At 40.0% G+C, this 21782-nt stretch overlaps 1 protein-coding gene across 1 annotated transcript in view; it reads left to right on the top strand.

Moving 5' to 3' along the window:
- The window catches only part of RSPO2 (R-spondin 2), a 111079-nt gene that overhangs the window by 46870 nt on the left and 42427 nt on the right, over positions 1-21782 (top strand). The window contains exon 2 of the mRNA XM_086609514.1: positions 11698-11886. Coding sequence (XP_086465640.1) covers positions 11698-11886 — 189 coding nt within the window. The remainder of the gene's footprint in view (positions 1-11697; positions 11887-21782) is intronic.

Below are 21782 nucleotides of genomic sequence, written 5' to 3'. Positions count from 1 at the left end.
TCTTAAGATAGCTCACTTTGTATGGGAAAGAATAATTCCATCTGTGAAGATATCCTTTAGATTCTTTCATTTGCAATTACAGCACGTTTCCAGAATGTTTTGTTTCCATTTCATTGATACTTGTTGCCTCCCTCCATGGGATCTCCTCTGAAACAGAATATGTCTGGGCATCCAGAAAACTTTGCATATCTGTGTGTGCTATGTGACCTGTTCCTTCTTCATCAGAAGTATGTTGCACATCAGGTAGCTCAAGCTGTTTTCTTCTTCCAGATAGAATTGAAATCTCATACTTCAGATGCAGGTGATAGGACCATAGTCAGTCTGAGAGAAACCTCCCATGCAGGAGATTGGACCTCCCTTACCAATCTCCTGTTCAAAGCAAGGTCAGGTGTGAGGCAGACCAGGTTAGTTGGGGCTTTATCCACTTGTGGCTTCCTTTACCTGTTCAGGAGTGTTGTGATGCCACTTGGAGTCCTGGACTTACTGACACTGGGTAGCCGCTGGAGTAACAGCAACATCCATCTAGCTTTGAATTTCGTTCTTGGGCAAGGAGAAAACAGTATCTCCTCTCTGCCTAGTGCTTCAATAGAGTTGAAATGGATTCAGCCCAAGTGCCCAACCTGGTCTATATCAATTTTCTGGTGCAAACATGATCATTAACTACTCTGTCAGCTGCTGTAGCTGAGGAAAGGCAGTGCTGTGTCTACCCAGATGAGTTTCTCTACAGACGTGTCATATCTACCTGGAGACTACCAGCCTAGTCCTCTGCAATACTGTGGGGAGCAATCTTACTTCAGTGTGGTGCAAGCTTCATCCTCAATCTAATGCCTAACCTGAAACACAGGTTGCCTCCATCAGGCTTGGACGCCTGGCGAATCTGCTTGTGCAGACCCTCACTGAAGCTTTGCTCAGCACTAGCTTTTGCTCAGTGTAAGGACCTGTACAATCATTTCTTCTGCAAAATTTATGATACTGTGAGTATAACCTTACAGGCATTTTAAAGTTTCCTACTTAGCTCCTTATGTCTAAGGCCATTAAATCTTCCAGACTATTCCCAACTATCTAAACTTTACATTTCTTCATTCTTAGAGAGTACTATTTTCTTACCTTTTGGTTTAGAAATATTCCTTTGCTTTTTTAAAAAGAAAAAAAAATGCTCCATTTACATGCTGTTCAACACTTCAGAATTTTGGTATTTATGAAACACTAACCAGTGTGTTCACTGCTTTATAAACTGGAGAAATACGGCATATTCTTCACTGTTACAGGTTTACAATCACAGTCAAATATTTATTTATTTGACGTTTCTTTCACATGCCAGTTCCTGTTGCACAATAAAATGTGATAGTAAACAATAGTTAAGCATGTAGTCATTAGTTTAGTGGTGCCTGATATAACAATGAAAATAACTATGTAGTCTTTTCCTCTGTTTATTTCTGTTAGAATTGCTGTATGGATTATCTAGCTTCAGAGTCCAGATTTGATATCTATCACTTTTGAAATATGTTGAATTTAATCTTTCTGGAAGTGAAAAGAAAGACATAGGTTCCTTTTCTAACTACCTTTTTTCTGTTCCTCAATCTTTTCTACCTTTTTAGGAGTTGTAAAAGTATGAAAAGATAAAGTGAAATATCATGCATCGTACACAAAGTCTTCTTGTATGTCATTATACTTTGTGTCTTAAGCAGAGGGTTCTGGATCTTCACCTCTTTAGCTTTAGCGCTTCCAATAATGTTTTGTCTTCGTCGGTTTGGGTGGATCTGGGTTTAGATCTGTGTTTTTGTTGGAACGCCTCTATGTTGGGTCCCTGCAGCTTTCAGTGCTTGGAAAAGTTATAACTTACAATAGAAGGCAAAGTAAACACACCATCAAAGGGGAAAAAATTAAATCTCTGTTTATTCACCTGCACGCTAGAGATGAATCTTATTCACAGCAGCTAGCTGAAATATTCTAGATATTAAAAGGCTTGGAAAAAAAAAGAATTTGTTTAAATGCCTGGGACTTCGTTCTAGTAGGATTTGTGTCCCAGATGTTGATTTGCAGCAGCAGTACGCTAGATGAAGTTTGCTGTCAAATGTGCCATCAGATAGTGGCACACAAAATATGTGCATGGGGAAAATGCATTCCTGTGCATTTCTGTGCCATTTTGTAATTAAGAAATAGGCTGTGACAGGCTGCACATTTCTAGATGACCGTAGTATGGGACCTTGAAAGAGAAAGATCTGAGACTGGTGTCCAAATGACTTTTGACCACCTGAGAGGTGGAAATACACTGCCTTATGGACTCCACTGACAGGCCTCCCCACCAGCAGGGTGTTATGAAGAAAGTAAAGGAGTGCTTATTTTTGTTTCTCTTCACAGCTTCCACATTAACGCCATATATGAAGAGTCGATCCAAGGTATAGTAAGTCTCTGGAAGGAGTATGACTATTTCTTCTGTATTAGAAATGGAACTACCAGCTTCTGTTTGAACATCTGCTCATACTTCCCAATACAATTTCTTTTCAATGGAAAGCAAATAAACTTCCCACTTGAACTAAGCTGGGGAACGTGAGGGTTGTCACATACTATCTTCCCTGCTTTCCTCTTCCTACATACAAAGCCTAGAAGGAGCTCCTGCGCCTCATATGTAGGTGAGATATAGGAGATACAAGTGAAAAAGAGATAAAGCCTTAGTTAAGGAATGTGATTTTCAGACGCCTGTTTGGGAGGACACAGCGATTGGGTTTTGAAAATTCCCGATTCCTGCTGTAGATGGTTTAAGGTTGGCTCTGTGCCGGTGCAGTCCCTGTGCTGGGCAGTGGGCTGCTCGGTATTCACACCATTTATACTGTACTGTCTGCAGAAGAGCTGTGACTGGTGAGTGATAGAGTGGTCACCTGGTGGAGGGAGCTGTAGACATCCCTTCATTGAAACCAGCCCGCTGTGCCAGTGAGGCAGAAGAGCCCCACCACTGCATGAAGGGCATGCCAGGGAGAGACCCACATTGGGGTAGATCCAAGGAGTAGAGCGGACTGGGGATCTGGGCTCTGTCCTGTCAACTGATTTATGCAGTTTTCATCAGATGTAATTAATCTGTGCTGTCGCCAAAGGTAATGACTTGCCTCCATGTCTGAATTGCTGGGGTTTAGAGAACAACCCAGAATCTCAGATGTGATCATCTTTTTAAGTAGTGGCTTTGGGAGATTTCTATGATTTACTCTATAGACCTGTAAAAAGCTGAAAGTGGAATTAATGTAAAATCTAAATAAGATAAATTGGAAGACAAGTTATCCTTCAAAAGTATTGCATGTTAAAAATCCTCTTGGGTTTTATGATTGGAGTTTCTTGAGATTACCATACGTGAAACTACCAGCATTTAATCAAATTATCTGGGGCTTATAAAGTATCCTAAATCATAAAACTACCTGATGGAAGTTTATTTAAAGCTTATATCATGGATATTTGTACAGAGACTGAAGATGCCAGATAAGATAAAGAATTTTGAGATTAGGAGTAGACAAAACTACCTACAGCTGTGCAAACAGTACAGCGATGGGCATGTATTATTGGCCATGTTTCGTTACTGCGAGACTACAGGGTTCCTAAAAAAGCATCATTCTACCAACTCATAAACAAATGACACAAAGGTCATCTTGGAGGGATTCTTCAGTGTGATAACAACTGAGACAGCCACCTTGCAAATCAACAACTTGAATGGATTAAAGGAAACTGTTGGTCCATTTGTTAGTGTAATGTAATCTCTTACTATATCTGAAATAGATTGGCCTATAAATTAAAACTCAGAAGTGGGACTGGCAACATGCACGTGAACATGAATCATGTAAGGCTTTTGAACACCAAATGTAAGTATTCGGAGGGGCTAGGCTACAAGGTAGATGACCTGTGAGTAGTATTTGTGAAACAGTTGATTCATAAGGCTTGGTTGTTCATTGTTTTTATTTTTCTGAACAGACTGTGTAGCTGACCTGTATGCACGAACACAGGGGAAGAAGTTTTTTTCACTATATTTTATTTTACCTTTTTTTTGTCTCTGTATGCACTTTGTGGCTGTGATGCTTAGACCTTTTATCCACAGTGTTTCAAGTGTGAGTGTTGAATTGCTTTCTGTCAGTGACAGCAGGAAGACCTGGGATAAAACTGGTGAATCTATGAACAGCAAACAGCAATAAAAGCTATTATTTCCTAGGGCATTTGAACAGGGAGTAGAACACTTTCCTCTCTGTCTATTTCTGTACTTCATTTTTAGGATGGCAGGTGATGGAGTGATGTTTGCGACCTGCAATAGATGTTGCATGTTTTTTTTTTCCATCCGGTAGCCAGAAAGGACTTCCTTTGCGTAAAATGTAAATTGTTGACTGCACTGGATTTTTGGACTGGAATGACGAGTACCGTCACTGGGGAACACTGGGGAAATGGAAGAGGTATGAGCAACCAAACTGAGGAAACATCGCTGCTCTACTTTCATGAAGAGAGCAAATGTGCCCCAAGGAACTGAACAGAGAGAAATTGTGGAGGGGGATTCACATCAGGAGTAGAAGGAGGAAGCAGCGTTCAGTAGAGTTGAAGGCAAATGAGGACTGGTAGGCTGTGAACAACAGACAGAAGAGGACAAGAGGAGTTAAATGTTTCAAGTTGATAGCAGGTATCCAGAAAGTAAACTCTGAGATGCCTTTAAAATCTCTAGATGGTTGAATGAAAAAAGATAGCTGGGATACCTCGGTCATTGGCAGTTCAGCCCAGCTGGAAATTAAGTTGGTAATATTCTCAAAATATCTAAGAAACCAAGGCATCCTGAAACCAACATACGTGTCATTTTATTGGTAAAGTAAAATATTTAGCAATATTGCTAAATTTGGTAGTCAATATGTAATGCTGATAATGCCTATAGTCACTAAATATTTCAAAGTATCTCAACATGTAGGTGATTTCTTGATACTTGCCAGTGTACTAAAGGAGAATGATATTTAACTGATCTTCACAGTGATTCTCCTTACCATGGTGGTGGGGAAAACAGTACAGTAAATTCTGGAAGTATTCACCTGGATAGCCCTGTAGTAAAAGTAAAATGTTTTGATTTGGAAGTGGAATAAAAGTCCATTGTCTTTTGAATATAGATGGAATGAAGACAAGTCTTCTGAGGCCTAAAACAGAATAATCAGAAGAACATTATATCAATAATGAGAGAATGAAATGAGCTGACAAATGATAGTAGTTTAAGCATAAAATTATGATATTGAAAAAAAATTAAGACTTCGAAAGGAAGTGAAGAAATGGTTTCATAATAAGCAGACAAAATCGTTCACTTAGGAGCATGAATTTGGTGAGATTTGTACCAAACTCATAGACGTGAAATGTCACCCTACAGTTAGTCTATCTTCAGAGGAAGAGTGGGGAACATGTGGGTTTTGTGAGTTGTGGACAACCTCAGAGAAAATAATCCCAAGTGGTTAAGGCCCAGCATTCTGAGACAGATAGCACTGGATGGTCTCCTGCATAGCTCCAAGAAATGTCTGCTTCCTACCCAGAGCAGCGTTGTACTTGGGAAACAGTGTCTTTGTGGTCCAAAAAACTTACATAACGCATTAATGTTTTGGGAGAGCAATATCTAGGAAAAGTAGAGAAGTTATATCACTTCTGTATTTGGCATTGGTACAATCGCTTTTCCATTGCTGAGCTCTTTTTTTTTGGTGTCCATAAGCCTGTTGATAAAATGGTAAGGGATTGATCAAAGGACTGGATGCTTTGCCTTGCGGTGAGACATTCTGGAATCTTGCTCTGTTTATCTTACCCATGAGAAGGCTAAGACTTGACCTGATCAGAGTGTCTGCATTGGGGAAAAAAACATTGAAAAACTGTTAACAATCTGGCAGGCGAAGATATAAAAAGGTCCAGTGGTTGCTATTTGAAGTTGAAAATTCCACTGCAGATTTTGAACAGTGAGAATGATTAGCCCCCATGATATCTTAACAAAGGTTGTGGTGGTTTCCTTACCGCTGACAGTTTAAAAATCAAGATTGAATGGTTTCTTAAATGATATGTTTCAGTAAAGCACAAGTTCTGTGGCTTTTTTGTACAGGGCATTGGGCTAATTGTTCATAAAAATCCCCTTTGACCTTGAATCTCTTATTCTCTTAAAGACAATGGCTAGTGTCAAGCTAGTCACTTTTTTCTTTTTTTTTTTTTTCTTTTTTTTTGTTATCGAAATTTTCTATCCAAAACTTACTTTTGCTTTTACACAGCTCTGGTGAAAAATAGGTATTTTTCTTGGCCAGCTTCTGTTCATAGCCCGTCAGATTGTTTTTAACTTTAGTGACCTTGCAGTCGTACAGTGTTAGTGCATTAGTATACTATGTGACATTGGTGTATCTGTAAGGCTCTATTCTTTATTCTGTTCTTTGGTACCCTGAAGACATATGCCAAGCATGAGCGTATTTTAGTTGGCTTTGTTGAGATATGTATGGGATATCTTTATAGCATTAATTGAATTCAGGATTAAGAAATCTACTCTTTCTGCAATAAGTGCAGCTCGTAGTAGTCTTTTAGTTGCTTCCCTCCTCCGAGTCCCATCTGCACACCTCATGTTTACAGTGATAAGTGTCTTGGAAACATTCCTGCTAGATCTAAACTAAAATCCAATTACCAGCATTTGTGTGATTGCAATCCCAGTTAGGACAAGAGTGCCAGTAAGCTGGCCGTTGTGCCAGTAAGCCCGGTTTCTGACTTCTGAGAGTTCAAAAGACTAAAGACTGCCGACTAGTGACACAATGACCAGGCAGCTAGTGATATTAGGAACATAATGACCATGTTAGCCTGGCCCTCTAAAGTAATGATGTTTAAGTAATGACTTTTTCTACTGCTTGTTTCTCTGCCAGACCCTCTTCTTTCTCCAATTGGTTTTGGATTCATTTGTCCATTTCAGTCTGTTTTTTACAAAAGTGTAAAAGTACTAGGTTCTTGTGGTAAGCTGAAGCACCAGGTTCAAAAGAGGTTTGTGTCACCTAACAAATGGGTATACAAGAAAGACACAAATTAGTAGCAGTTGTTGTGGTATGGGTTGCAAGACAGTAAGATCATAGGAAATCAATTGCTCTCAGTTCTCTTGCTTACAGAACAACTTGTATTCTTGTTGGGAACAGGCTAGACTCGTTTTGCACGTTGATTCTCTTGTGATTTCAAATAGTCATAACAATTCACTTAAACCTGCTTCAGCAATGTGGCTTAAATACATTTGATCCAGACAAGAGTTAAAGTAATTAGCTGACATTTGATTTTACTTGATATGGATCCAAACCATGAAACTTTGAACACCCTTAGAGTTCAGAAGTGTTTCATTCAGTGTTTGGGTACTAGTCTGTGTTCTCAAGTAACCTTTTTGAAAACTTGGCAATTTTCATCCCAGATTTAAAATAAAATAGTCACATAGGGAATCAAGTCTATAAATGCTTTTTCTTTAAATATAGAGATGCTCTAGAGTGTAGTTGTAGAAGCAGCAGGCAGAAGGAATAGAAAATGTGTTATCTGTATAAAGGTGTGTGTGTTTGTGTGTGGTGTTCACACTGGTGTACGTATTTACGTGGCTCTACAAAACATTGTTCCTGCTGCAAGGACCTTCCAAGTTTAACAGACAGCCAGGGCAATCATGCGCTTTGAGACCCAGAGGACGATGCTAACTTAGAGCATGTGTGCATTTTCAGTTTTATGATGTGACGACAGCAGTGCTCTGACACTGGTTAACATTTGTGGGTCTTGTGGAAGGAGCAAGTTTCCATGAGGGATTTGACTGGAGGAAGCCTGCCTGCCTGGCACACGGAGTTGAGGAGGGTGTTCCAGGCAGGATCGAAATAGAGATGAGTAGCGTGATGTTTGACAGTGAGTCTAATGCAGCTGGTAATTTGGAATGTGATTGACCATGTTATGTAAGCTCATTAATTGTTCTCACAGCCTAATACAGGAGGAAAAAGAAGAGGTTATGAAGAAACTCAAAAGGAAGTGTATAGATGTTTCTACTGAACACAGAGGCGTTTGCTTCCTCCTTCAAAGAGCAATTATATGAGAACTGAAAAAGCTATATGTGATAAGAATACATTGTATTTGCTATATTAAGAAAACAAGATGGAAAGGGAAGACTTTGGGGCAGGGGAAATTTTGTGGGATTTAATTTTAGCCTGTGTACATAGGGGCAAAGAGAGAAAGTTAAGTTGGTGTCTTCAAGATGGTATGCCTATGTGACACCAAAACCAGTGCTACAGTATTTGATTTGTTAAAGTATATGTTCGGTGTCCAAATAATTTGGCCGTAAAGCGTATCATCATTTCCCCTGCTTTGGGACAAGTTAAACTGACAGAAAGATTGCAGAAGTCAGTATGCTTCCCATGAAGCTCTGAAAATAATATAAGCCACGACAACATGGAAGAACACTGATTCTGTGATACACCCATCACAATAACTTACTGTATGCAAAATACCTGGAAATTATTCAGTTTGACACCTAAGCAGCACAGTGGGAAGTTTTCAGATTCTTTCATGAGGTTTACTCACTGTATTACAGCATACAAATGATGCTATCTCCCTGTACCATTGTATATTCTTCAGTGGTTTTTTGTTTTTTTTTTTTTTTGCTTAATGTGGTAAAGGAAGAAAAGAAAAATATCTGATGCTCTTTTAGTTTTTTATTATAACTTAGTAACTAGGAGAGCAACAGGGAAGGTCATCACTGTGTGACCATTAATTATGTGACCGTCTTGAACTGTTATCCAAATTCAATGTGTGAGTTTAATAATCATTCATTTAAGTAACAAAACATGTGTCACATCTATAATACCTCATATCTGAGGATTTCAGAGCAGTTTACAAGTTTCGATGAACTGAATCTCACAAAGTTTCTATAAGAGGGGAAAAAAATACAGTCATAGAAATTACAAATTGTTTATTAAGGCTGATCAGGAAATAAAGAAGGAGAGTCTCGATGTCATAGTTTGGGGAACCTGCACACAACTTAAAAATTACTGTGTTATTGAACTCTTTCATATATCTTATGTTGACCTTCAGCTGTGAAAGATGTGTCATCTGTCTGCTAAATAAAGGATAGCACAGGAAAATGGAGGATCACTTTATGCTGTTAGCTCGTTTTCACGTGACAGTATGTTAGGATAGAGCTATGGCTGAAGCCCAGAGAAGTCAGCATAATTAAATTTGTCTGCGGAACAAGGGGTTATCAGCAAAGACATCTTACCAGAAAGAGAAAAAAGAGGTACTTGAGGAGAGTAACACGTGAGCAGTCACAGACAAAGGAAGGTTGGACAGTAGAGTCAAACTGAGACACATTTTGTAGCCAAGAAGTCTGAATTGTAATGGGGATCAATGGGGGAAGGCAGACATGAGACCTGCATGGACACTACAAATTTATCTGCTCCAGAGCCTAATCCCTGCTCCTCAAGCCACACTATTGAGAATAGTAGCCTTTAGGTAGATCCGTGCTGTTCAGCGATTGGCCTGGCCCTAAGTCATAATCATATACATGCTGTTTATGAGATCCTGACTTGAGCTGATTCAAACTCCGAAAAACACTTTGAGTGGTGAATAAATTCAGGCATCTTGCATCTTTATTTTTGCTTTACTCCATTTAATTCTTTTGTTAGAGTACTGGCTTCTCTGAGGAACCTTGAACAAGCTGGAGGTACAGATTTACTGAGAGTGAGATGCAAGGAGACTAAAATGGAATTCAGAAGTCTGCAGGATTGCCCACCATGTGTTAAGCAACAAGTGCTTTAGAGTACGTGGTCACACATTATTTGATGTGGTTACAGATAGGCAATCCCTGCTGACAGTGAGATGAGGGATGCCCCAGGCTTAGCTCATCATCTTTTTGTTGCTTTTCTTGTAGGTCTTTGGAGATGTGGATTGTGAATGAGAATAGTTGCAAGGTGAACGGTAGGAAAAGTTATATCTGAGGTCTGGTGGGCAACAGGAGATGGGAACTGGTTCAGGGGTATAAGGCAGTTGGTCTAGTAGGGTGTGTCAGTACAAAAGGGTTAACAGAGAGCCAAAGAATCATACATACACCATGGAGGGTAAGGATGCTGTTCCCATCAAGAGGATCTCACCAGGTGAGCCTGGTGCCAGAGGACTCCACCACTCGAAGTGTCCCACTGACTGAGCTATTTCACATTGGATCGCTTGGCTTCTCATCCTGTCTCCCACCCACTAGGATTATTTTGTACAGATCGGAGTTGAATGCTGTCATGCTGAACTTGGTGAGGCATGTGTGGGGGATGGGAGCAGAGAAGGAGTGGGAATGTGGTGTGCAGATGTGTGAAGGTGAGAGTAAAGCTTATCAGCTACTGGATCCAGAGCGTGGTGGGCTTTTCCTTTTTTCTTTTCCTGGCTCTGTTGGTGAAGTCATGCATTGAACAACCTCAATTATCCATCCATCCATCCATCCATCCATCCATCCATCCATCCATCCAAGATAAAAGTGCCAGAGTACTATGCTAGAGTGTGAATACTTTAAACATTTAAAAAATATGACAATTAAGCATAGTCCTTGCCCTTTTGGCCAGCTGCTCTCAGGGTGGCCTCTATTAAACAGCTTTGAGACCCCAAAGACACTTTTTTTTCTGTTGCATGTTTTTCTTTTGTTTCCAGTAAACCAGGCTTGAACTGGCAAATTTCTGTGAAGTCCTGTAGCCAATTTAGTATTTTAAACAGACCTGTTAAGTAAAGCTGTTTTCAGGAATGTCTTGAGCTATCCTGCCTCTGCTAACCTGCTGTGATGACTTGGTGCCTGAGAAGGAGTTGTAAGTCCATGGGGACGGAGAAGTGTTCTGCAACCCTGCAGAAAGACAGGATAATAAAAGCTCATAAGGGCAAAGAGTGATGCAGCTAAGTTTTGTGTTTATCAGTCAAGTAATTTAGAAGAAAAAAAAAAAAAAAAAAAAAAACCCAGAGAACAGAATTGAAGGGACAGCAGCTGGTGACATGAAATGGTAATATGCACTAAATACCCTCCTTTGGTAACGTTTGTGAATATGATTTTCAGCTCATTTTGGGTAGAAACTTGTAGGAAAAGGCTCTTAGAAGTTTAAACTGCTACTCTATTATTTTGGAAATAATTGTCTTGACATTCTCATTAGAAAGACCAGGAAGGGAATGCGAGAAGACAGTTGTTCTAGGACCCTGAGAGCTATGGGACAGCACGCATTGCTAGTGCTGTACCTGTTTCGTAGCATTCTCTACTCTTAACAGTGCTTTCTTCACGAGTCAGAAATTGCATTGGTGTGATTGATGGATTTCCATGGACATACCATTCCAGGTGCATATATCAGGATGCCGATGTTCTTATACTTTGTTGCTGTTGTGTGCTTATGTCCCCAGCTTCAAACTAGAATTCACCAGCTGGGTTTTACTTACGTTACGCTGGTGAACTTTATGTAGCTTGCTCTCTGCTTACCTATACCTTTATTTCCAATGTTTGTAAATTCATTAAATTGCCCTACATAAAATTAAAAATAAAGAGATTGTGTTTCTTTCTATTCACTTGCCAATGCAGATGTATGAGAGTGAATGTGCTTTCAGAATGCTTCTTTCAAAACTACTTTTGCACGGTCGATAAGTAACACTTGAGAGGGAAGAAGACCTCCAGCCAAAATAATTTCCAAATGATCTTAAAGTGTAATTTATCTTCTTATTTTGCAGCTAGCTATGGACCAAATCCAATTTGCAAAGGCTGTTTATCTTGTTCAAAGGATAATGGGTGCATCAGATGCCAACACAAGTTATTCTTCTTCCTACGAAGAGAAGGAATGAGACAATATGGTGAATGCTTGCATTCCTGCCCATCGGGGTACTACGGACTCCGAACGCCAGATATGAACAGATGTTCAAGTGAGTTTTTTTGAACCCTTACATTCACTTTTGTAGGAAGACCATAATTCACACTCATTTTTTAAGATGATATGTTGTGGAACATGGTGATATTTTCACAGATGTCTCAAGATCATCATAAAACTTCTTTGCTAAAGAATGTCCCAGCTCATTCCAAGATATGTAACATTCAGCAGATCAAATAGTTGATGGATTAACCTAGTTTTTATTGTTGTTATTTTTATTGTTGTTATTGCTTTTATTGTTACTATTGCTTTATGTAGAAGGGTCACCGCCACAATTTTGGGTTTTTTGATAGTGAGATGGCCTATACGGCACCAGGCTTGCTGGTGTCAGATGGGATTCGCCTTGATCAAAGGGAAGAGATTCTTTGCTTATGAGCTAGTGGGGCTATTGACAGGGCTTTAAACTTGACTTGAAGGGGGAGGAGGATAGTATCAAGCTTGCCTGTGACAAGCTGTGGGATGACACACCAAGGTTAGAGGGACCGAGTGCTAGTGAGGGCCCTCAGCCTCTGTTGCTCTGAGAGGTGCTGGCTACACTGGAGCACAGTTGAAGTCTTAAGGAGATGAGCCAGGGGCTAGTGAGGTAATAGAAGCCAACAGGCAAACACCAGTGAAATACCTCAAAGGAATTAAGGGATGTTCCTCCAAGAGCCCAGCTGAAGTGCCTCTACAGCAACGCACGCAGCATGGACAACAAACAGGAGGAGGTGGAAGCCACTGTGCTGCTAGAAAGCTATGACCTAGTTGCCATTATGGAAACTTGGTGGGATGAATCCCATGACTGGAGTGTGGCTATTGATGGCTACAGGCTGTTCCGAAGGAACATGCGAGGAAGGAGGGGCAGAGGCGTTGCACTCTACATCAGGAAATGGATAGAGTGTGAAGAGTTGTCTCTGAAGAACAGCCATGATCAGGTTGAAAGCTTACAGATAAGAATTGGAGATCTAGACAACAAAGGGAACCTTGTGGTTAGGTGTCTACTACAGGCTGCCTGATCAAGGGGAGCCTATTGATGAAGCGTTCTTACTCCAGCTACAGGAGGCATCGCGCTTGCGGGCTCTCATCCTGCTGGGGACTTCAACCACCCGACATCCTCTGGAAAAGTAGCACAGTGAGTTGTAGGCAATCCAGGAGACTCCTGGAGTGCAGTGATGATAACTTCTTACGTCAAGTAATGGACAGCTCTACCAGAGGGGATGTGATAGTGGACCTGATGGTCACCAACCCAAGTGAGCTACTCAGTGATGTCAAGATTGGAGGCAGTGTGAGCTGCAGTGATCACGCACTGGTGGAATTTGCAGTCCTGAGGGATATGGGTCAGGCAAAGAGTAAAGTCAGAACTCAGAATTTTAGGAAAGCAAACTTCCAGATGTCCAAGGAATTAGTCAATAGGACCCATGGGAAACTGCCCTCAGGGACAAGAGCTGGTGGATCTTTAAGGATGCTTTCCACAGAGCACAAGAGCTCCCGATCCCCACATGTAAAAAATCAGGCAAGGAAGGCAAGAGACTGACAAGGCTGTGTTGAGACCTGCTGGTCAAACTAGAGGGCAAGAGGGGAAGGCACAGGCAGTGAAAGCAGGGACACGTATCTTGGGAAGAGTATAGGGACGCTGTCTGGCTGTGGAAGGATGGGGCCAGGAAGGCCAAGGCACAGATGGAGCTGAACTTGTCAAGGACTGGGGGAGCAAAGTCCCTCGTACTGTAAGAGAAGATCAAGTTTGTGACCGCATGAGGAACCTGAACATAAGTCTATGGGACCTGATGAGATACATCCAAGAGTCCTGAGGGAATTGGCTGATGTAGTTGCCAAGCCATTCTCCGTGATATTTGAAAAGTCATGGCAGTCAGGTGAAGTCCCTGGTGAATGGAAAAAGGGAAACATCGCACCCATTTTAAAAAATGATAGAAAGGAGGGCCCTGGGAACTAGTGACCTGTTAGTCTCACCTCTTGTGTCTGGGAAGATTGTGGAACAAATCCTCCCAGTAGCTATGCTAAGGCACATGGAGGACAGGGAGATGATTTGAGATAGCCAGCATCACCAAGGGTAAGTACTGCCTGACTGACCTAGTGGCCTTTTGTGATGGAGTGACTACATCAGTGGATAAGGGAAGAGCTATGGATGTCGTCTATTTGGACTTCTGTAAAGCCTTTGACATGGTAACTCACAACATCCTTCTCTCTAAATTGGAGAGAGATGGTTTTGATGGGTGGACTATTCGGTGCATGAGGAATTGGTTGGATGGTCGCATCCAGAGGGTAGAGGTCAATGGCTCCATGTCTGGATGGAGACTGGTGACAAGTGATGTCACTTGGTAACGGGACCAGTACTGTTTAGTATCTTCATCAATGACCTAGGCAGTGGGATTGAGTGCACCCTCAGCAAGTTTGCAGACAACACCAAGTGAGTGGTGCAGTTGAGATGCCTGATGGGATGACATGCCATCCAGACAGACCTGGACAAGCTCAAGAAATAGGCCTGTGTGAACCTCATGAGGTTCAACAAGCTGAAGTGCAAGGTCCTGAACCTGGATTGGGGCCACTCCGGTGTCAATACAGGCTGGGAGAGGAAGGGATTGAGAGCAGCCCTGAGGAGAAGGACTTGGGAGTATTGGTGGTTGAAAAGCTGGACATAAGGTGGCAATGTGTGCTCGCAGCCCAGAAAGTCAACTGTGTCTTGGGCTGCATCAAAAGAAGTGTGGACAGCAGGTCGAGGGAGGTGATTCTGCCCCTCTGCTCTGGTAAGACCCCCACCTGAAGTACTGCATCCAGCTCTGGAGTCCTCAGCGCAGGAAAGACATGGACCTGTTGGAGTGGGTCCAGAGGAGAGCCACAAAAATGATCTGAGGGATGGAGCACCTCTCCTTTGAAGACAGGCTGAGAGAGTTGGGGTTGTTCAGCCTGGAGAAGAGAAGGCTCCAGGGAGACCTTATTGCAGACTTTCAGTACTTAAAGGGGGTCTGTAAGAAAGATGAGGAAAAACTTTTTAGCAGGGTCTGTTATGATAGTACAAGGGGTAGTGGTTTTAAACTAAAAGAGGGTAGATTTAGACTAGATATAAGGAAGAAATTTTTTACGATGAGTGCGGTGAAACACCAAGACAGGTCTCCCAGAGTGGTGGTAGATGCCCCATCCCTGGAAACATTCAAGGTCAGGTTGGACAGGGCTCTGAGCAATGTAATCTAGTTGAAAATGTCCCTGCTCACTGCAGGGCAGTTGGACTAGATGACCTTTAAAGGTCCCTTCCAACCCAGACTACTCTATGATTCTGTTAAATTTAGGAAAGAATGATGATTTAAGCAGATACTCCTAGTTTTAAAAAACATTCCCATTATATGAAAATAAAAAGCATTAAACATGAATTTAACAGTGCCTCATGTAGGTATTAGTCAGTATAGGCACTGATACATGGGTGGGCTTCTTGTCATGCTTTTTGTTCCCACACAAATTTCAGGTGACCAGACACCTCACACCAGACATGCTTTAATATGTAAGTGTTGCTATTTTAATAAAGCAGATGTACTATTAAAAACAAACAAACAACCTTTCACTTTTAGTACTACGTTTTATTTGGAAATTTACTACCTGCTAATGTGCAACAAGATTCCCTGTTTGCATGTTTGTGCCTAGAAGCACAACTGTTAAAACCACCGAGTGCTCTGGTATCTCTACGCATTGTTTCACCACTGTCTGGCAGTTGTGCTGATTTGTGTCGAGTTTTCCGTATGCTCATATGTGGATTATTAGCCATATGGATTTTTAATCATTGCCTTTACCTCTTATTCGTATTTATTGGCCGTTTTTTTTTTGTGTATGGGTGTCATAGTCTAACCAGAATTAGGTCACTGAACTTAAGAACCTGAAGTGAGAAATAGCTATTTTTTTTTTTTTTCTGGAGTAATCAAGTGTCCGTCAGTACTGCGGCATGTCTCTGGGACACACTGCATTGTGAGAAGGCGGGTGCTGACTTTCACATCACACATAATCTTGAGACCCATGTGAGGTCACCCCGTGGCAGTCCTTGGACCCGTCCCAGCCCGTGCAATGACATCTCACCTCTTTCTCCTCGTTCCCTGTGTGGGCTCCCTGGATATGGTATTCTTCACGTTGTATTCCCAACTGCTGTGTAATATTGCCGAGTGCTGCCTAATCTATACCAGGTGGCTAAGTTTTGATGAAAAATTAAATGAGATCGGTGTATGGTTTATGTATCCCTTCTGTAAAGTTATTGAGGATCTTGGCCTTAACTTCCGTAACACGCTTGTGAATTCAGCGACTTGTCCACTTTAAAGCTTTCAAAACTGGGCTGTAATAACTTGCCCGTGTAAAAATGTTTCTGACTATAGTTAGAGTTTTGGGAAATAGATGAATTTATCTATATTAGCCCATGCTATGCTTGTGAGATAGGAAATGTAGTTCATATTGGCAATCTTTCTTTACCTTCTTAAAAAGAAAAAAAGTTGTTTGCAGAAGGCAGATGGTCAATTCGAATAACTTTTTTCATTTTTACCACTTACAGAAAGTGGCCTTTGTCCCTGAATTACAGGATTGGTTTTGAAAAGCATAAATGCAAGTTGTGTCCAACCCATATTGGCGTGTGTTGAGCGCTGGATATTTAACTCGCCCTCATGACTTTGGCGGTCTCCCTCTGTGAGAATAATGAGACAGTTGCATTTACCAACCAGTCCTGGTTCCCCTCCAGTGATTTTTGTATTGTATATTTTTATTTTGTTGTAACTGCCAGCTGGTGTGTTTATAAATCACATCTTCATTTTTGTTCTCGATTTGGTGATCTTGCATGGCACATACATTGCATTGTGGACATACAGACGTTTTGTGGATTGAAGTTGAGTTAAAATAAACATTCTTAAAAAATAGAACAGGTTTCTTCCTACTTGATGTTAGATACTTTTAGGTATGCTTCGTTGCAGACTCCATTGCTCAGATGGTATTATCTCAGCTAAAAATAATAAAAATTCTGGCTATGTTAAAATCCTTCTGGGAGTTGCAGGGCTTGAATTACATGAGTTGAAATTATTTCTGCCCTGTTAATGTCTTTATAGACACAAAAGCTGTTCAACATTTTATTACTGGAACACTTGCCCATTTTTGTTAGAGAAGCTATAGAACACATTTTTATGGAAAATGTTGACACGATTTTAAAAGCCAAACATAGTTAGTGCCAAGCGTAACACAATAAATACCACAGCCAAGTGCAGCAGCTCTAAAATAATGGAAATTTTGAATTTCAAGACTCATTTTCTTTTCTACATGTAAGCATTATGTGTGTCTCAAATTTGCTAAGTGGTTCTAGACTGTTTTTCTAGTAACAGTGAATCATGTAATTTTGAGACTGCTTGTCTCTAGAAATTGATGGAGAGTTTCCTGCAGGAGATGATTTTCATCTTGAATACTGCAGTATGAGAATGCGGTACATTTGGACATAAAATTGGAAAGTGTTGAGCCTCTTCTGTAGAAGAATGCTCAGGAGAAGAGCTACACTTTGTTAATTTTCCAAGAAATTTTAATAATTAATGACTTTGAACTCAACTGCCCCAACAAGAAATAATCTCATGAGAAAAAAACAAAACCGACTTAAAGAATAAGATGAAATATATCACCTGGGTGGCTGATTTAACATTGGTCTGATTAATGGATCAAGCCTATCTTGAACCTTTCAACTTAGTCTGTATCCATAGTAACCTCTACAATTTTAGGGGGAGGAATCACTCAAAGTTTAGAAAATACAGCTCCCTTCAGCTTTGGTTGGCTACTCCATTTGTTTAGGTTCACCTTCTTTCTCACAGGAGGGCCCAGCATTGCTAAAATTGTAATCACCCCTTCCATGAGCCTTCAGGAAAAACAAGATAGAGAAGCTTTTAAATAGATTAAGCATTCATTAAACGTGTAGTTAATTCATTGTATTAAGAAAGGTAATGATTTTTTTTGAACTTTATTACAGAATAGGAAGACATCATTAATATATCATGGCTTGACTATTTCTTATGTAGTATAGCAGAGCGTATGACCTTCTGAGACTGTTGTAGTCAGTGCAATTAGAACAGTCTGTCAGGGGGTTCAGTTACCACAGGGGCAGCACTATTTGCTTTAAATGAAATAGTTTTTCTGACTTTTTAGAAATAGTTTCCATTACTTTTGTGTTTGTTTCCTTCAAATATGGCTTTATCTTTTAAAAATAAGCTTAATATAGCATTTGGGATTTGGAAAATGAAGTTGGATGGCCAGAAATTGGTGTCTTCCTATCATTATTTTGTAAGCTTTTTTCTTCCCTGCTCTCTTGCACTTTCTTTTCCTCCTTCAAATGGATTTTGATTTTTTTTTTTTTAATTTGGAATTTTTTCATTTTTTGCCTTAGTTTGTATTTTGATGGAAGAGTTTTGTTCCATTTGTCTGGCAACAAAAATCATCATAGTGCTTTGAATTAAGATTTATTAACTCTGTAGTCAATTTAGATTTAATAAGGTAATTGTATATTTGTAAATTACTAATTGAAAACACTGTGGTTTGGCATTTGTTTAAAAGATTTCAACTAATAATGAATCAAGATTAGAACATACTGGAAATGTACTGCTAAGTGTTTATTAAGTAAATTTATTATTATTTAAGTAAATTTACTAATTAAATTTATTTTAAATAATATCATCACTATAGTAATTTATAAATAGAAATATGAAATATAATTTATAATTAGCATGTTGTATTCCAAGCATGAATCTACATGAAATAGTAGACCTGTACTAAACTTCAGGAACTGTTACGGTCAAGTGGCTGTGTGTATCATTTTCTAGCACTCATGTTTCATCCCCTGCTGAAGTTGTAGCTTAAAAATTTTTACTTGAGCTGTATCTGTCTAGGAGATTAAATATCTCCTTGTAGGCTAAAGCTCCTTTGCTTATGGTTTTCCTCCTTTCCTTACTGTCTCCTCAATATCTTTCCTGAAAGTTTTGGTGTCTCTTCTCTTTCCATTGGTTGTCCAACTGATTCTCTGTCCTTTACAAGAACTACTCACATCATAGCTGTCTTCAGCTCCTTGCCTCTGTCTCCTGTTCTTGTTAGCACCAGCACAGTCTTTGTCCCTTGAGTGCCCTTGTGTCCTCAGGGTGAGTTATGAAATGTGTGGTCTGCCTGGATTTTTGAAGTCTCTCCCAGCTCAGGAAATGCGGGAGAGGATTAGCACAGAAGGTGGCATGGGTCGATGGCAGATTGGTGTGGAGTGAGAACGGACACGTCAGGATGGCAGTGTGAAGTTAAGTCTGTAGCTCCAATGCTGTTGTACTGAGCAGCAGAGGGATGGGAGCAGGAGTTGGAAGGAGTGAGTGTGATGGGCACGAGAACAGTCTGGGGATAGGTGAAGTTAGGAGATTCTGGGTTGGAAGAGGCAGAGAGATCTAAAGCAAGAAGAGTATGGAGCTGTGAGTCAGAGCTCAGTGTGAAAGAGCGAAGTAGGTGCTTTGAACTCAGCAGCAGTTTGTCACACCCTAGGATTACCGACCTCACAAGTTACGGGCCCAGGGGCTCTCTTAGAATGATGCCTTAATGGAAAGACTGATTTTGACCTTTGAAAGGAAAACCCTGACTGTAGTGAATCTTCATCTCCTATTACTTTGTCATCTTAAAAGCAAGGTGACACCTCAAGTAAGAACCCGATTTCAGTGCAAAGACTACCAAGTCCTTCAATTTAGGAATGCCACATTTCCTTCCCCAGCTTAAGTCTGCAGCTTCCCTTTGCAAAATACAGAATCATAGAATGGTTTGGGTTGGAAGGGACCTTAAAGACCATGATCACTATCTCTCAGTCTTGAAGGTATTCCTTACACTTCAGTTCAATTCTCTTTCCTACACTGCTGGTTGCTGGTTTCCACTCATGCAGGTCCTCTCATGTTCTCACTTCCCTTTGCTCTACTCAACAGCTCTTCACTGATGTCTGTGTTTCATGCGGAGCAGAACTTACTGTGAATTGTTGTTGTTAACATTGCTAGGAGTTGACCAGCTGTCTTTTCCACTATGGGTGCTATAAAATATCTCTGTTATGAAGGGAGTTATGGATGGATATTAAATCATATTGATTGTGTTTGGAAAGGGGCAGTGCAACAATGGAAACACTGCAGAATATGGAACTTTCACAAAGGCAAAATAAGGCTCGTGTAAAATTTTCAAGATTATGCATATCAGTAAAAATGATTTACAAATGAGTGACTACTTTTCACAGATGAGACATGCATCTTTTGACCTTTAAATTCGTTGCATTGCACTTTGTATGAGAAACAAAGTAAACTTTCTTCTTATGTTAAAATATGAAGCATATGCATCTCAATATAGAGCATTTTGTGCTTCATTTTGAACTTCAGAGGTATTATTTCAGCTTATTCTGCATCACCTTATAAGCTGATAATAAATTTACTATGAAAGGATAGTATTTGTTTTGGTAATGTCATGCTCTCTAATTATAGCACAGAATGAAGCTGTTTACCAAAGCACATACACCTTTTTTTTTTTTTACAATAATAGGTATATGCACCTGGCTCTAAATTTAATTCAATATCTGAATTTGTATTTTGAATTCCTGGGCTTTGATTTCTTCTCTAAAATCATAGATTTTAGATGTATGTCTAAATGTAAGTCTATCAATTCTTTAATGCTTATTTTAAACAAGAATCAGCAGGAGTGGCTTACCATGACTATCAGGAAGCCAAAGCAGGTCAGGAAAATCTTTTGATATCACTGTGGTTCATCTGCTTAAAATGTATCAGTAATTTGGGCATAATTTGCAATCTGGGCTTTCTCCTTCCAGTGTTCTTTAATGCACCATTTATCAGTTTTCTATAAATATTGGAAGCTTCCACGTTAATCAATTTTGGTTTTTTATAATGCTCAAGTAAATGGCAGAGGAATGTTTGGGTTGATATACCTAACATTATAAAGCCTAAATACAAATATTTTATTGCTGGCTAGCTAAATGACTTCTTGTACCGGATTGTTTGCCCTGACCTTGACTAAAACATGGTTCATAGCTATTATATTTTTTTTTTTAATCTGTTATGTGTGCAAAAGCAATTCAGAAGAAAATTATTTCTGAACTACCATGGGGTGCTAGAGTTCACTGAAAATTAAGGAAAAGGGGACTTTGGGTCCTAAGTCCTGTACATAACTTATGTTTTTCCAATTTGTTTCAGTAAGCAAACTCTAAAATGTTTTACACTTCTGTCTTCAGATTTTTTTTTTTCTGACAATGGCCTTTTTGCTGGAGATATCGCGATCCTTTTTCTTTTTCTCCTCTGAAGAACAAAGAACCTCCATTTTGCTAGATTTCCTTGCCATTGGCTGAGGAGTGGCTCATGTTAGCTCAGAGTAATGTTTCTTTCTTGAGCGTATTCCGTAACTGCTCTCAAACATGGAAGCGCTTTTACATACTATAAAATCTGCCCTTGTGCTGCACTGAACTGTCGGTTATTGAAGTTCTTACTCTCTTGTCAGCCTAAATTAAGATTGCCCAGTATCAGTAGACCTTCCATGAGAGAAGGTATATATCTTGTCCCATAAAAAAATTTTGGAGCTCTGTTGAAGGGAAAAGTTTTTGCTTTGTTTTGTCTAAATGCCAAAGATACTTGAGCAAAGTGCTTCTGTCTAATTTCAGCCCAGCTTAGCTTCACCAAAGTAGTGACTTCTTTTCCACCCTTTCCCCTGAGAGGTGAAGTCATGGAGCTGTGAATTTGTAACCACTCCTGTGACAGCTTGTGATTGAAAATAGGCTTCTAGAAATTAGCTTTTCTAACTTTTGGAGTACTACTCTTCTTCAGTTCTCACTTTTCGCTCTATAAATACGTATTTATCAAGAACAATTAGATCTCTTTAGGAGTTTTAGTCTTATAT

This window comes from Tauraco erythrolophus, chromosome 3, assembly GCF_009769465.1.
Source record: "Tauraco erythrolophus isolate bTauEry1 chromosome 3, bTauEry1.pri, whole genome shotgun sequence".
Classification (NCBI taxonomy): Eukaryota; Metazoa; Chordata; class Aves; order Musophagiformes; family Musophagidae; genus Tauraco; species Tauraco erythrolophus.
This window is presented reverse-complemented; position numbering and strand designations above follow the sequence as displayed.